The 17,813-nt window shown below is 35.7% G+C and overlaps 1 protein-coding gene across 3 annotated transcripts in view; it reads right to left on the reverse strand.

Annotated features, from left to right (window-relative positions):
* Positions 1-3,061: 3,061 nt before the first annotated feature.
* Positions 3,062-17,813, reverse strand: part of BANK1 (B cell scaffold protein with ankyrin repeats 1) — a 282,579-nt gene continuing 267,827 nt past the window's right edge. For all 3 annotated transcript variants that reach the window (XM_072755563.1, XM_072755564.1, XM_072755562.1), the window contains 6 exons: positions 15,717-15,892; positions 11,343-11,406; positions 6,270-6,299; positions 5,411-5,466; positions 4,021-4,085; positions 3,062-3,767 (listed from right to left, as the gene is read on the reverse strand). In XM_072755563.1, the coding sequence (XP_072611664.1) occupies positions 4,026-4,085; positions 5,411-5,466; positions 6,270-6,299; positions 11,343-11,406; positions 15,717-15,892 (386 nt within the window). In that variant the 3' untranslated portion in view covers positions 3,062-3,767; positions 4,021-4,025. The remainder of the gene's footprint in view (positions 3,768-4,020; positions 4,086-5,410; positions 5,467-6,269; positions 6,300-11,342; positions 11,407-15,716; positions 15,893-17,813) is intronic.

Raw genomic sequence — 17,813 nt, forward strand, 5'->3', positions numbered from 1 at the left:
TATTTTACCATCAAAAGTGTCCTCTTTGAATGATGAATGATCTCCTTACATTTAATTCTCGTCTATGCTAACATTGGTCTTATTACCTCCATTTACCAATGATTAAATAAGGCTTAAGAAGATTGAAAACTGACTTGGTTTTGCACAGCTAGGACATAGCTGAGCCAATATTCAAACTAGGTCAGTCTTACCTCAAAGCTCATGCTCTTGAATGAAGTACTGCATTGCTCATGTAAATATCTGATGTCATTTAATAACCATAAAATTACTTAAGAATTTTTATTGTCTACATTTTGAAGATGAAAATATTGAGGAAATCATGCTGTAATTTATAAATTTGAGGTCCATTGTATTAAGAATCTTATCTTTTGTTGTCTTTTATATGGTAATCCCTGCCTTTAATGATCAGCCCCACAAATTAAGGCAGGCCAACAAGATGGCTGGCAAGTACAGCTACAGAAAGGGCTGCTAGTAGGGCTGCCTAGCAGCCCTGAGCAATCAGCTGGGACCTAGTAGATCAGGTCATGATGCAGATCTCTCTCTCTCAAAAATTTACCCATTTAGAAAAGCACTATGCAGTAAAATTCAGGTAAGCCCAAGTTACTAAAATCAGACCCCTTAGCATTATAGGAAACCAGAAGGAACTCAGATGGGCATATACCTAGTGTACAAATAGGACATAATGATGACTCAAGTTACAAGGTCATTCTCATTAGAACAATACTGAGAGCAGTCTTATTTTCTAAAAATTGGAGTGTCTATTGGCAGAGAAATTGAATGTTAGATTTATGAAAATATATTGGAGTCATCCATTCTTTTGAGTATTTAATGATCCATTTAAGCTTAAGCCATATGCACTTCAAAACAAAGACATTCATTGTGCTATCATAAGGTTTTCTACTTTCAGAAAATTTTATATAAAGCTGTTTTTGTTTCAATGATGTTCTTTAAAGTGTTAATCCCATTTTACTGTCTAATCTAGATCAGGGTTTTTCAACCTTGGTGCTATTGACATTTTGGACTGGATAATTCTTTGCTTTGTGTATTGTGGGACATTTATTAGCATCATTTGTCTCTACACACTAAATGCCAGAAGCACCTTCTCCATAGTCATGACAATAAAAAATGTTGCCAGATTGCCAAACATCTGGGGCAAGGGAAGCAAAATTGTCCAGTTAGGAACCACTGGAATACATGCTTCCTTTATGTTAGCCTAGAAAATTGACAAGGTAGAAAACAAAGGAATCAGTATTATATATAAAACTCTGATAATATTCAAGGCCAGTTCAAATTTCTTTAGAAGTCGGAGTTCTGGTAAATTTAAGAAGTTAAGGAAGGGGCCAGCTCTTGGCCAAAGTTAGGAGTAATGGCTTGGAAACAAACCTGACTTAAGAAGGGGATGATGGGAAAGATAGAGTATATTAGCTACTGGCTGCTCAGGTTTCCAGAATCAGCGCAAAATCCTCAAAAGATTCCCCCATGTATGTCTTTCCCTTCTGGCAGTGGTTAGGACTCTCTGATAAATGCCCCAAATCTCCAAGGAAAGGCTACATCTTGTATCTATTTTTTTGTTCTTTGCCCCGTCCTCTCTCATCTTTATCATGAATGCAAAGCTTCTGCTGTGCAGCTCAAAGTTAATGGACAGTATTCTGCATATTAGGGGTGGAGTCCAGAGATGAAAAAAACACTGTCTCCACGGGGCATTTTCAGTTGCCCAAGTTATTAAAATCAGACCCCTTAGCATTATAGGAAACCAGAAGGAACTCAGATGGGCAAATACCTAGTGTACAAATAGGACATAATGATGACTCAAGTTACAAGGTCATTCTCATTAGAACAATACTGAGAACAGTCTTATTTTCTAAAACTTGGAGTGTCTATTGGCAGAATAATTGAATGTTAGATTTATGAAAATATATTGGAGTCATCAGTTCTTTTGAGTATTTAATGATCCGTTTAAGTTTAAGCCATATGCACATGAGGTCACTCCTAAATTTGGATTAGTCTTCCTCCACCCTTGTATTCTCTCTACTTTTCTTTGCATCGTCCAGTGCAATAGGTAATGATATGGATTTCACCAGTTCCCCCAATTCCAACCTTCTCTATCTTCCAAATCAATCAGGGGTGGGAGGAGTCATGGTAGAGGAAGCATGAGGAAGACCTCAGTTAATTTTAGGCTTCCTTTTTACCAGGTCTCTTTGTGATGACAAAGTGGTAAGATTTCGAGGGCCAGAGTATCCCAAGAAAGAGACTATTTTTTTTTGTTTTGTTTTAAGAAAGAGACTATTAAAGGAGCTTTTTGCCATGGTTTTATTCTAAGTTAGCTCAGTTCAGAAGGGTAGTATTTAGAGGCCCTGATTTTAGATTTCCATCTATGCTAAAGACCTGAATAATATTCAAACCTCATCTTTCTCTTCCACTCTTAATTGAGTCTCAGCTTAGAGATAATCCAATTGCTTTATAATTAGAAAAGTTGACATTTCACCTGTCACTAGATTTCACAATTTTAATAAGAATAAAGCCAATGACGAAACTGTAAGTATCAGTCACAGGCCAATATAGAGGTTTTTACTTTAGAGACATTACATATATTTGAATTTAGAGATACGGAAAATTATATAAAACCAGTCAGTTTTTCTAGTTCTTTTCTGAACTCTTTGGGTGGAACAGTCCACATAAACGGGGGCTCAGTGTGTGGAAGGGCATGCTGTTTCTCGAAAGCTTAGGTGTGAAACTATGGACTAGATTTCCAAATGTCACAATCAAAGCATCATCTGTTAGGGATGAATCAAACATCTGTATTATTTTTTAAAACTTAAGTTTATTTGAGAATGTTACTAGTCATGAGAAACTGTGGTCAATATTTTGCAGAATCATTATAAATAGATATTCCTATCACTGTTTAGAAGCTAGAAAAAAATCATTTGTGTATTTACTGTGTGGGGCTTATGCAATGAAATTCAATGAATTAAAAACTTTTTCAGGAGCCTTCCTTCTGTAAATTGGTGAGCAGAAGAATTTAGTGGTTAATTATTATACATTTATTTTGGAAAGTCAGACATAGTTTTAAACATTCATTTTATTTGCAGGAATCAGGCATGGAAATCATAGAACAATAAAACTGTGTTCTATTCTAAGCTAGTACATAGTTTCTAAGACATAGGCTGCTAGAATTGTAAGCCTTTTAATAAAGAATGTAGGTTGTAGAAATGTATGTTAATTTGAAATATAGAAAGTTAAAATAATATTCTCTCACTAATGGGCACTAACTAAAGGAAGGTTTCTGAAAACATGATGTGACAATAATAGTTAGACCTTTGAATGTCAGAAATTCAGAAAATGGGCCAGCCACTTAAAAGGCAAATATGTATTGAACAAATTTGTATTTCCATGGTCATCCTAAGGACAGAGGAGTAAAATGTTAGGGTTAGTGCTTCAAACAGGTGCAATAACTTTGCTACAGAGCATTTCACTTCTCTGCTCTTGTTTTTCTTCAATTTTCAAAATGGGTAGCAGATGCTTCAGTGGCAAAATGCACTGAAAAATCCAAGAATTGTCAAAGAATGCAACTGCTCTATGGCATTCAATTTGAATCTTGATATACCTATCTGAAGCAAGTTAAATTGTGGCAATAACAAATTATGAAATCCAGAGGTTTACTTCTGCTTTCATGGTATTTTCCCTGAAGATAGTAGGCAATCCAAATGCAAGCTTGCTTCGCTCAGAAAGCAGAGTGTCTGCAGATTTTTGGGTTTCATTATAATAACCTGAAAGTGAGATCACAGGAAATAGATTAGTGAATAATGGATCATCAATCGAAATTGATTAGCTAGCATAAAATCACCTTTATACATAAATCTTTCTAAGGAACAATCACCTTTAGCTTGAAAAATACATATGTTTATCATTTCAGGAGGAGACAGTGAAATATTTAAAGTATTCTGTGTGCTAGACAAATGATCCCTTCAAGTCTCTAATAAGCCGCTTTAAACTTTATAAAAAATATAGCTGATATTTTACCTTCTTTAATAATCTTTCCTGCAACAGAAACTGAATTCCTTTTCAACTTGGAGTCGAGTAGGAAGCTAAGGAAAAAAAAAAAAAAGATACAGAGCTAGCATTTCTCCATTTTAAGGCAGAACAAAGAAACATGATAAAGTCATAGTTGTCTTTTATAGGACAACAGCTTCATTGAGGGAATTGGCAAGACGTTCCTCCATCTTAAAAGGAAACAATTATTGTAAAGCTCACCTACACAAAGTCGTTGAGTTCAAATTTTATTTCCATCTTGATGTAGAATAACCTAAGTGTTGGGAATTTACTCTTTTCCTCGTACCCCAAATGTTGTTCTCAAAAAGTATGCTATGGTTGCATAGTCCTTCAGATCTTGTAGAAGGATCTTTGTTTGACAAAGGTATTTTCATAAACTCAGAGGCCTAGGTGGTACCCCATGATACTGCTATGGTCCAGTAAGTCTAAAGGGTCCATACACTGTAGACTCACTAGGTCTGTAGCTTATTGGTGGGTCACAGGATGATCCAGAAATATTTCAATCAGTTCTTAAGGGTAAATGACTTTTATGATTCCTTATGATTCACCTAAAACATAAGATAACTTAAAAGGGTTATTAAAATTGGTTTATTATGAGAATTTACTATTATGAGATTTATCATTATGAGGTTTTAGCAAGAAATCCAGGGGCCACATGATCCTAGGCAATACTGAAAATTTCCTACATCACATATGTAGATAGTTGGAATAACATGCCTGTTTTTGAGGAAGAATTTATGGTCAGGACATTATCAGTGTTGCCTTGAACTAGTCTTGGTTTTCTTTTCTTCTTTTTTTTTTTTTTAAGATTTTACTTAAATTCAATTTGCTAATATATAGTATAACCCCCAGTGCTCATCTCATTAAGTTAGTCTTCATTTTCAATTGCTGCTCTCTTAGTGTTATTTTTAGCTTCTTGCTGGCAATTCATTTTCAGTTAGCTCTACATGTGAAGTGATGTATATTTACGTGAATGATATTTTGGGGTTACATATTTTCCTACAGCTAGACTTTAAGGACTGTGTACACTGTCATTCAAATAGACTCATCATATTCCTGTTGCTAAAAAAGATATATGCAAAACTCCTCTAAGATTTATTTGATCTGTACATGTTAAGTTCAGTCATACTTTGGCCAAGGTGACTTTTCCCTTTGGGTTCTTTGCTTTTTTCCTAAATAGTTAATTTCCTTACATTACTGCTCATGCAGTAATTTGCACCCAAACGCTTATGTAACCTATTTTGTTCATAGTTGTTAAAATATTTCAAAGCATAGTCAGGATAGAAGGCTCTTACATTCTTTTTCGACAAAGAAGTTCTTTTTTTGCATTTTTATAAAAATTAACATAAATACAACCTACCTTATTGCGGAAGGGTATGTTATGTAACATATTTTCATTGCGGGCACTTTCATTACCTAGAAATATAAACTCTGTTACTATTTCTTCAGTCATTCGCGTATTTAATGATTCATATATTCAGGACTTTTAAAAAACATGACATGCTTTGAGTACGATATGGGTAAAGGGAAAAGTTATTGAAGAAACAAAAAGGGGTGTGGCCACTGCTCCTCCTGCCTTTACTACAGGCTTTCCATTTTCAATCCCAGCCATGTGGCTAGGTTCTATTGCTTTTCTCCATTCTCACAGTCACTGCTTTGGTTCAGGTTGGAGACAGTTGCTCCAAATTTAGTCAGGGCTCCCCAGCTGGCCTCTGGCTCCTCTTGACCCTCCCAACCTTCTGCGTATATTCCTCCCCACCACACTAAAGTGAATCACCATCTCAAGTGTTTTTCCACTTTGATTTGCTTTATCAATAATTCCCACTTACCAAGCATCGACTCCCATTGACACATCATTATCAGTCTTTATAGCAATCCCCTATGTAGAAGTCTTGTCTACATTTTACATACAAGGAAACTGAGGCCTAAACAGCTTAAGTGGTTTGACAAAGGTAGTAACTGGTAAGTTGTGAAGGGCTAGGCCCATTGGAGTCCAAAGCACATGCTTCTTTTACTGTGTAACCACACCTCTACATTGCTGTTCTCGAATCACCTCAAAGTTATTTTGGATGTCAAGTGGTTTTGCATATACATATGAAAATCTATATGAGTTTTTGCACTGACCTGCCTAATCATATTAAGTTTACTTTAATTTTGAAATTGGTTTATCATATACTTTGTTGTAGTCCAAAATTCTTTGGTAAATAGCAAAAACTTACCATTTGGATGGTGCACAATAGTGAGTTTATCTAGAAGACAGAAAAAGCACATTCTATTGAGTTTTGCTCAATATTTATCTTAAACTTTCTTCTTTTTATTGTTTGACTACTTCTTGTCTTTGAGGTGACTATGAAATCTAATAGTCTGGTTACAAAGATACTAATCTATGGCCACAAAGTGTGAAATCATGTCTTTTACTACTTTTGTCTTTTTTCCTCCTGATCTTTGTCCCAAGGTGTTATGATTTTAGAAACATTAGACACTTAATAAAAGCTTGCTATTCTGCTTTAATATTCTTTTAGCCTGTGATATTCCATTCTTTTTTTCAAATTAACATTATTCAGTATGTTTAGTACAATTCAGACATTTTAAAGTATGTATGTTTACGACTTTTGACAAATCTATACAGCCATGTAGCCATCACCCAGTTAGGATAGAGAACATTTCATTTCTACAGAAAATTCCCTTGTGCCACCCATTAATATTCACCCCGCCATTACCCCTAGTGACCCCAATCTGATTTTTATCGCTATAGATTAGTTTTTATCTAGAATTCCAGATAAATGGAATCTCAAACCATGTACTCCTTCATGTTTGATATCTTTCATTTAGCATAAAGCTGTGAGATTCATTCATGTCGTTGTGTGTCATAGTAGGTATTTCTTTCTATTGTTGACTATATTCCATTGTGTGAATTAACTATGGTATAACTATCTCTTCTATTATTGGACATTTGGGTTGTTTCTGGTTTGGCCATTATAAATGAAACTGCTATGAATTTTGTGAACAAGACTTTGGGTAGACATAATATTTTCTTTTCTTTTTTCTTTTCTTTTCTTTTTTTCTTTTCTTTTGGCAAAATACATAGGAATGGTTTGTCTAGGCCATAAGGTAGGTGCACATTTAACTGTTTCATCACAACTGTTTCATGACACAAAGTCGTCACACCACTTTACCCTTCCATTAGCAATTCATGCAATGCATATCCAGTGTACCATATCCTTATCACTTCATTTTGACAATATCTAAATATTCTAGCCATTATATTTGTTGCGTATTGGTATTTCATTTAGTTTAATTTGCATTTTCCTGATGATTAATGATGTTGAGCGTATTTTCACATGATAATTGGCCACTTGTTTTTATAAACTAAGGTCTAGGTATGAGATGTACTCATTGGTGCTGGGCTGTCCTTGCTTCTAGGGCTTTTCAGCAGAAGGGCTAAAGAAACACATTTTTATACACAGTTATATTTCTATATCTATTTGTAATAAGTTGTTACTTTTACCTCCATTTCCAATCTAGAACCACAAGATTCATTCCAACCTTCCTTCTTTCCTTAGTAGTTACTCCTTTCTCTGACAATAGGAAGTCTGGCTATTACTATCCATAGTACATTTATTTATTTACTCCATCTTGAATGTACAAATGGTACTTTTGAAATTGCTGAGCTATAACTCTATAGAGAAATAAACCTACTAACTGGAGTACAGAATACATTTTTGTGTACTGATTTTTAAAAACATTTTATCTTTGGAATATTCTGTTTTCTAAATTATTTTGTTAGTTTTCTTTTGTCTACCTTCAGTATGGTAACACCTCTAGGTTCATTTTCTTCTGCTCTTCCTGCCTCCTTCCCAGCCTCATCTTTGTTGAATATGTAAAACATTTCATTCAAAGGAGTGTAATTATTTTAGTTTTGTAAGTTTTGCTTTTTAATTAATTTGTTCTTCTTGTCTAAGTTAAATGTATTGGCAAAAAATTAATTATTTTTCCTTAGTATCTTTATAGTAGCTATAGGATCTGTTATGATAACCTAACTTTACTTTCCTGATATGGTAACTCTTGTTTTTGCTTTTTTCCAGTTCATTTTATCAATTTTAGTTATGTTTTCAAATAGCTGATTTTTTGTTTTATCTCTTTAATTTGATATTGATTTTTGATTTCATTTTGGTTTTTTTTTTTTTTTTTTGATTTCATTTTGTATTGACTTTTGATCTGTTCTTTATAATTTTTCCTCTTACCTCATTTTTGGTTTGAGTTTGATTTTCATTTTCCAGTTTCCTGAAGTGGAAACCTGGATCACTGATCTTAAGCTTTTCCTTTTTCTACTACAATATTTATAGCCAAAGATTTACCTCAAAGTACTATTTTAGTTGCATTTCACACATTTTGATATGTTGCACTTTCATTATCATTCAGGTTGAAATATTTTCTTGTGATTTCTTATTTGATCCATGGGTTATTTTGAAATGTACTTAATTCCTAATGATTTGGAGGGAAATTTCTAATTTTTCAATTAAATTCTAATTTCTGGTACGCCTGGGTGGCTCAGTGGTTGAGCGTCTGCCTTTGGCTCAGGGTGTGATTCTGGGATCATGGATCGAGTCCCACATCAGGCTCCTTGCACGGGCCTGCTTCTCCCTCTGCCTCTGTCTCTGCTTCTCTCTCTGTGTCTCTTGTGAGTAAGAAAAATCTTTAAAAAAACATAATTTCTTTCTGTTGTGGTAAGAGAATATAAGCTTTCAAAGGCTGAAATCTTTCAGAGAACATACTCTGAAAATTTCAACCTTTTGAAATTTTTTGAAACTTTTAAAATAGCTCAGCATCTGTTCTGTTTTGGTAAACCTTCTATGTATACCATAGGCAAATATGTACTCTAAGTTTTTCCCATGTCATGTTCTGTAAACATCAATATATTTCCTATTTATTCTCTCCTTAAAACCATATTTTTTAAATTAATTTAATTATGGTTATAGAAGTTTCTTTAAAGTATTTGTCTATTAAGACCCACAATGGGACCATTTTAGATTCAGTTTTTATTAATGGCTTTCCTTTTCTTTTCTATGAATTACATATTCCTATATCTTTGTATGCCTTCCTTTTTTTAAAAAAAATTGAATACTGGACATTATAGACAATCAATTGTATATTCTAGATTCTGTAATATTCCTCTACTAATAAGTTTAGGTTCTTATTTCAGCAGGAAGTTTGATTATTGGCATGAACTTATATAGGCCTGGTTTTATGCTTTTTTTTTTCAATGTTGACTTATAGATAGCCCAAGGCTTTTCTGAAGCCCTCAGTAGGAATGAGCCTGCAAACTCTCCCTTCCATGTGGCTCTTGTAAGGGCTTGGTTTTAGGCTTTGTTAGGGCAGGTCTACAGGAGTTCTCACCCTAAGTCATGGTCTTTAATCATTACATTTCTTGGGTGTCACAGCAGTATGCAATGTTTTAACAAATTGTTAAGAAGATCTTTCCACTCTGGCAGGGTAAGAACTCGACTTCCCCAGTATGGCTTTTCCCTGGCTCTGCTCAAACTCTAGTTTATCTGTTTTGCTTTCAGTGTCCTAGAAGCTGTTATATGCCTCAGTGGTCTTGCTCTGCACATATTCAGCTCACCTTTTGACCACAGATTTGTGAAATCCCTCACTCCATCTGAGGCTACCTCTCTATACAGCCATCTCCTCTTCGGTGACCCACCACACACATTCTTAGAAGCTTTGGTTGCTCTGAATCTGATCTTTCCCTCCTCATTTCAAAGGATTGCCTTGCTTTGCACAGACTCTAGTCAGAAAATCAGTCTCCTGGGTCATCATTAGAGCCACCCTGTAAGTTTTGTCACTGGAATTATGGTCTTAGGCTGTTAACTGCCTACTCTCTGAAATCAACTTCCTAATATTTTTGCCCAGTGTTAGTGTTCTGTACAGTGGGAGGGTTTGTCTGGTCCTGCTTTTGGTTAGAAAGGGAACTAGCTGATTCCTAATTAAGACAGCAATGATTAAAAGCATTGACTTTGGAGTAAATAAAATTTTTTTTATTGGTGTTCAATTTGTCAACATACAGAATAACACCCAGTGCTCATCCCGTCAAGTGCCCACCTAAAAAAAAATAAGTTGTAGTTTCTAGTCTGTGTGTCTACAATCTCAGTTTCCTTATTTATAAATTGAGACTAATGTCTACCTCAAAGGGTTATTGTAAGAAGTTCAAAAGATAATAGAAAGTGTATAGTAGTCAAATATTAGCTGTTACTTCCTATTCCTAATATTCCTTAGTTAAAGTATTTATATATTTTGTGATTTTATACATTGTTAAAATTTTAATCTTTTTCCACATTAGAATGGAGATCTATAGGACTCAGTCATCTGTAAATCAGCCCCGTGTTTATTAACTTAAGTATTTTAGAAAGTATATTTCTGTTTTTAGAAAACATTTCTAAGAGAGCTTAAAGAATTTTCTATGGAAAAGCAGATACCAATTTAATAATATGAAAATAAAAATTTTCAAGGTAAATTTCAAAATGAAGCACTAGCTAAAACCTATGCAATCTTACCAAAAATGGAAGAGATGGAGATTTCAAGGTTTGCTAGTGGTTGTCAGTTTTTAATTATCTGTGCAGGGGTTAAGGACTTAGGGAAAGAGTGGTCCAATAGTGACAACATAATTTATTTTCAGTTTTGGAATGTGCTGTTTATCTTTGGAGAAGATTTACCAACTTAAAAATGTTTGGTTTGTATTAAGATTAAAACGACTGTCCCCCCTCCCAAAACAATTAACAATTGTTAATTATTAGCAAGGGGAATCTGCATTGCCAAGAAACATGCTTGCTGCATGGGAAAACAACCTGAGATTTATAATTTAAAATTATCCACATGTGGACAATCGTGAGAACTGATGTATTGAGAATATTCAACCTTATTAAAAAAGTATGACTCCTTAATAATTCAGTACTCTGTGTAACGGCTCATACATATTAAAATTACTGGGGTGGAATTAAATTATTTGCAAATTTCACAGAAATCAAAGGAAATAAATTAGCATTTATTGAAGGTTTGTTATGGATCAAAGAAGTTGAAAAATGTTTTAGATATCAAGGTACACAACCACTTTCAGATATATCTATAACTACTCCTGTTTTGCAGACAAGGAATTCAAGTACCAGGGATTAGATGCTGTCCAGGCACACAGCTGGGAAGTGATGGAGTGCAGATTTGAATTCAGGCTTGACTCCACAGCCCTTGCATTTTCTTCTTTTAGAGTGATAAAGGAATAACAGGCAAATCTTACTTACCAGACACATTTTCTTCTTCTGGCCTTTTCCCAATAATGCAATCTCGTAGTTGGCGTAGTTTTTCCTTAATAAGGAAATGACCAGAAAATACAAGTGAATATTTACAAATTTGTCATGGATCAAATGAGAACTTCAACTACTGTCACTAGGACTACCATGACTGTATAACACTAATTTGGTACTTACACTGTCCCAACCATCCCTGATATTTTAACCATGTTATCTTACTTAATATTTGCAAAGTCATAAAGTATCTATATCACCATATTATTTTACATATATAGAAACTGAGATTCAGAGAGGTTACATAATTTTCCCAAAACACACAGTTGTAAGTGATGGAGTCAGCATTGGGACTCAAACCCCAATTCTTGTGGTTGCTGTTTTCCCAGTCTAACACCTGAGGGGGCTATCTTGGCTATCTGGTGTCCAAGAGCATTAGTGTGACACTGTGGTGATTTGCTACTGCCTAAGCCTACTTTCAGCCTCTGTGGGCACAATTTTTCCTATGAATGCCTTCTAAGAACTAGGAACTTGGAAACAAATGATGCATAACTGGACTCCCCTTCTTAGCTCATTTGTGATCTTTCTTTGCTTTCTAAAATATTCTACATTGAACATCTATTATCATTTTAACCAAAATGTAAAACAGGCTAACATTCAAAAATCTTCTTTTAGAAGAGAATCTAAGAATAGCACTTTTCCCTAAGTGTTTCACCTGAAACCTAGAAACCATGTTTCTTAAAAAGAGAGTTATTTTCATTGCCATAGACATCCTCTCTGTGAGTGGAGTAAACATTCTTCTATAGGCACTCAGTGGTTATGAGCAGCAGTGAGGAAGGTGAAAGTCAACGTTCCTATCTTCTCAACCACCTCACCTTCAACTCCAAGGGTTCTACATGGGCTTCACTACTCTAGAAACTCTTCTATTATGAACTCTATGTTTGTGCCATTTTTCCTCTTATTCTCTTCAGATAATACCTCTGTCAATAATGTAATATCACAGTTACCTCTGATAGATTTATCCTTGGGGTATAAATGAATATTTGTGCAAACTACAAGAGTAATATTGAAGTGTACATGAATGAGTGTGTACATATGTTGGGGAAATGTGGAAAACATTCCCTTTTCTATTATTGTGGGTTATCACAATATAGGGGAAAAATGTAGGGGAATAAGCTCCTTGACACTGGTCTTGGTAATAGTTTTCTGGATATGACACCCCAAAGCACAATCAACAAAAGCAAAAATAAACAAGTAGGATTACATCAACCTAAAAAGCTGCTGCACACCAAAATAAATAAAAAAATAATGAAAAGGGAACCCAAAGAATGGGAGAAAATATTTGCAAATCATATCTCTGGTAAGGGGTTAATATCCAAAATATATTAAGAATTCAAACAACGCAATAGCAAAATGCAAATAATATAGTTAAAAAATGGCTAGAGAAAAAAATGGCAGAGGAAATAAATAGGGTTTTTCCAAAAAAAAAAAAGGACATACAAATGGTCGACAGGTATATGAAAAGGTGCTTAATATCACTAATAAATAGGGAAATGCAAATCAAAACCACATTTTGGTATTATTACCTCATACCTGTTAAAATGGTTGACAGGATGTGGAGAAAAGGGAATCCTGGTGCACTGTTGGTGGGAATGTAAATTGGTGCAGCCATAATGAAAAACAGTATGTAGGCTTCTTAAAAATTTAAAAATAGAACTACCATATGATTTAGTAATCCCACTCCTGGATACGTATCTGAACACAACTAAAACAATATTGAAGTGATATCTGCACCTTCATGTTCACTGTAGGATTATTCACAATAGCCAAGATATGGAAACAAGTGTCTGTCAATGGATGAATGGATTAAGAAAGAAGGAAATCCTGCAATTTGAAAAACAGGAATGGACCTTGAAGGCATACTAGGTGAAAAAAGTCAGAGGAGAAAGATAAATACAGTATGATATCATTTATATGTGGAATCTAAAAAACCTGAACTTAAGAGAGTAGAGTGGTGGTTACCAGGGACCAGGGGAGTGGAGGGAAAGAGAAGTTGGTCAACGGGTACAAACTTCTAGTTTTAAGAGAAATAAGTTCTGGTACCCAATGCACAGCATGGAAACCATAGTTAACAATACTGTATGATACACTTGAAAGTTGCTAAGAGAGTATTAAATGTTACACTATTAAATACTGTCACCCCAAACAGAAATGATCCTTTTGTGACATAATGGAGATGTTAGCTAACACTATGGTGGTAATCATTTTGCAATATGTAAGTGTGTGAAATCAGCACGGTGCTATGCCTTAAATTTACCCAATATTATAGCCAATTATATCTTACTAAAGCTGGAAACATAAAAAGGAAAAGGACTGACTGATCGTCAAAGAGTATTCATTAAAAAAAAAAGAGTATTCATTCAGAGTCACTGAACTCTGGCTCTAATGGAAAGCAGTCTTAGTGCTTGTTCTTGTATTTACAGGTAAATTTTGTTTTGCATAAACACTACACGTATTCATTACCCCATTATCCCTATATACACGACAAGTCAGACCACTCTCAAAGTAGTAATAGGCCACCCTAAATTCTTTCAAAAACAATATTAAATATAAGTATACAGAGGCAGCCCTGGTGGCTCAGCAGTTTAGTGCCACCTTTAGCCCAGGGCCTGATCCTGGAGACCCGGGATCGAGTCCCATGTCGGGCTCCCTGCATGGAGCCTGCTTCTCCCTCTGCCTGTGTCTCTGCCTTTCTCTCTCTCTCTCTCTCTCTCTCTCTCTGTCATGAGTAAATAAATAAAATCTTTAAAAAATAAAAATAAATATAAGTATACAAACAAAATAAAAACAACCAAAACTTTAAAATAACAACTAGCAAAATAATTTCCAGGAAGGTATTTCGGTTGGATTCTCTAAATTGTAAGCCTTATTATGGTCCATGGAAAATGAAGTATGATTGACTTATTTCAACAAAATTTGCTAGCAATGCTAGCAAAGTGTTTGTGTAGGTCTACAATTAGGCACATTTTATCCTTTTAGGGTAAGAGGGACCTTTGACAGTGATGGTTTTGGTGCAGGTTGAGAAGCAAGGCTGTCATTCTGATCAGGAATGACGATTGGTTGTAGAACTGTAAAATCAGCACTCTTTCCCATTTGTTTGGCAAAACAACTGGCCTAGCTTGGCACTGCAAAACCTGGCTCAGGACCAGCCACTGCCAACCAGAACTGCCCTTCAAGACAAGTGGCTTCTGAGAAGGAGTGATCTCAGAGGTGCTGGGCAAGTCCCCTTGCCTAAACTACCTTCTGCCTATAAGCCACACTTGTTTGAAATGCTATCACTGGGACTCATTTTTCTGTTGTTTAAAAATGTTTTCCTAAGCATTGTTTTTCAATAAAAATGATCTCCTGGGAAAGGTAGTATATTAAGCTATTAATGATTATTTGTACTTTGGTCTAAACTAGTGAATTAAATGTGTTTAATCAGTTTCCTGTAAACTGGTTTCTATGGCGCTGGGGCTTTCTGTGATGAGAATAAAAAAAACTGTTTTTGGGAGTAGGAGGGCTTGTAGGATGACATGGAATCCAGTCTTGATACCCCTCACTGAGGAATGTCATAGGGTGGATATGGCATATTTTGTTTTCATGTTCATAGACGAACCACCTAATACCCTCTTGGGATGTATGTTATATAAATAGAATACAAGCTCACCTGAAGTTAATACTCTTGGCAGCATTTCTCAGTAAATGTTGACTGATATATATAGTTTTTTCCCCCCAAAGGTTAAGGGGAAGAGAAGAGAAAACTTAATATATCTAATTGAGGACTATTACCTAATATGATTTAAATTATTTTCTTGCTCCCTTTAAGCCTAGTTAACATAATACACTCTTCAGAACACTGAGCACATGTTAAAGATGCTTCATCTGAATTTCAGCAATGAGATTCACAAAACATTCACTAAGCTAAGAACAGCCTTATAAGGGAGCACCTTGGTGGCTCAGTGGTTGAGCATCTGCTTTTGTTTCAGGTCGTGGTCCCAAGCTCCTAGGATCGAGTCCTGCATCAGGCTTCCCTTGAGGAGCCTGCTTCTCCCTCTGCCTCTCTCTCTCTCTCATGAATAAATAAATATAATCTTAAAAGAAAAGAACAGCCTTATAAGGTGATTAGGAATTATCTCTGATGCACTGGGTCCCAGCACTGAGTTCATTGATTGTTTATAAACATGAATCCTTTAATTGGTAGTTTGAAAAACATCTTTTTTGTGGCCAGTTAAAATCAAAAGAACAGTTACCTGTGTTTCTTGTAAAGACATTTACAGAGAGGCTCTGCAAGTAAGTGAATGTTGCAGAAGGGATTGGGGTCAGTATTACCTGTTGAATCATCTCTAGCTCAGTCTTTCCCATCTGCCAATGTTTAAATTTCTCTAGGGCTTCATCCACAGATAGTTTCCCATTTTTGACCTTCTCCTGCAAGAGGATGAGTTCCTCCTGTCCAGCAGCAAGGCAGTCCATGGTGGAAAAGGCTTGACTCTCCATCCGAGCTCTGTCTACAATGTGAGGAGAGAAGTTTTAACAAGAAAACAATATATAACAACTGGGGAACAAAAGCACTGTAAAAATAAATCAGTTGAGTTTCTTGTTCCTGCCAGTCTATAAGCAGTTACAGAATAAATCAGTATAAAATTTTTAATGAGTTTTTTCTAAAGAGTATTGTGCCGAGTACCTAGTGTTATGGGTATGGAGAATGTATGTCATCACTGAGGAAAGAAAAAGGGACAAACAGAGAAAGAACAGTAGTAAATTTCTGCATTGTACTAGTCGTGGGCAGTAGAAAAATTTCATGTTCTTTTTGTGAGGATTATTTTTTATCATGTGCACAAAATACTTAGCATAGTGCCTGTCATGCAGTAAGTTAAATAAAGATTAACATTATTATCAATGATAAACATTTGTGGAATAAACATAATCTCTGTAGCTTTGGGAAGAGAGATCCTAACCAAAGTCCAAGTATCATGAGATTTTTAGGAACATTGACAACTTTACTCCTAAAATATTTAAAATAAGCAATTGCTGCTCATTTTGTAACAAACTATTCTCTTTCCAAAAGAGTTTATTTTGCTCAGCGCAATAAGAACATTGCACGGTCCAATTTCCCATGTGTTGCAGCTAATGCCACACCATAGACCAGTCCAAGGTACAGTAGCAGCAAGCCACAGACTATGGGTGAATTCAGTGCTTTATTTGTCTCATGTAGTGTTTAAAGACATAAAAAAGGCTGCATACCCTTAAGGATGCTCTGTGTTCTCCAGACTACCTCAATCCCTGTCACTCCTTATGGTCACCAGATGGCATCACACTTGTTAACTGCCTGGTTGCAGAACTCATCTGAGTTTGTACCTTCTTTAATAAGTACAACATATTTATTTTATTATCTCAAGAGGGATTGGGTAACTCCTCAGCAGTATATGCCTCATGCAGTATCAAATCTAAATATGTCAACAGAGTCTAGAATGAGAGAATAGGTAATCCTGTCCAGCTGTGTACTGGTTTGCTGTCCCTGAAGAATTGCTCACTACTCAGGGAAATACGAATCAAAACCACAATGAGATACCACCTCACACCAGGGAGAATGGTGAAAATTAACAAGGCAGGAAACAACAAATGTTGGAGAGGATGCGGAGAAAGGGGAACCCTCCTGCACTGTTGGTGGGAATGTGAACTGGTGCAGCCACTCTGGAAAACTGTGTGGAGGTTCCTCGAAGAGTTCAAAATAGACCTGCCCTACAACCCAGCAATTGCGCTGCTGGGGATTTACCCCAAAGATACAGATGCAGTGAAAGACTGGGACACCTGCACCCCGATGTTTCTAGCAGCAATGTCCACAATAGCCAAACTGTGGAGGGAGCCTCGGTGTCCATCGAAAGATGAATGGATGAAGATGTGGTCTATGTATACAATGGAATATTACTCAGCCATTAGAAATGACAAATACCCACCATTTGCTTCGATGTGAATGGACCTGGAGGGTATTATGCTGAGTGAAATAAGTCAGTCGGAAAAGGACAAACATTATATGGTCTCATTCATTTGGGGAATATAAAAATTAGTGAAAGGGAATAAAGGGAAAGGAGAGAAAATGAGTGAAAATATCAGTGAGGGTGACAAAACATGAGAGACACCTAACTCTGGGAAATGAACAAGGGGTAGTGGAAGGGGAGGTCGGTGGGGGATTGGGGTGACTGGGTGATGGGCAGTGAGGGGGGCACTTGGCGGAATGAACACTGTGTGTTATGCTATATGTTGGCAAATTGAACTCCAATAAAAAAATTAAAAAAAAAAGAATTTCTCACTACTGGGAACCCATCTTCAAGGAGAAACAGATCAGTTAGACTGTTACTAGATCAGACAGATAAGGATATAGGAAATGGAGGCTATTCACATTTTAAAAAATATTTATTTATTTGAGAG

This window comes from Vulpes vulpes, chromosome 4 (genome assembly GCF_048418805.1).
Source record: "Vulpes vulpes isolate BD-2025 chromosome 4, VulVul3, whole genome shotgun sequence".
Classification (NCBI taxonomy): domain Eukaryota; kingdom Metazoa; phylum Chordata; class Mammalia; order Carnivora; family Canidae; genus Vulpes; species Vulpes vulpes.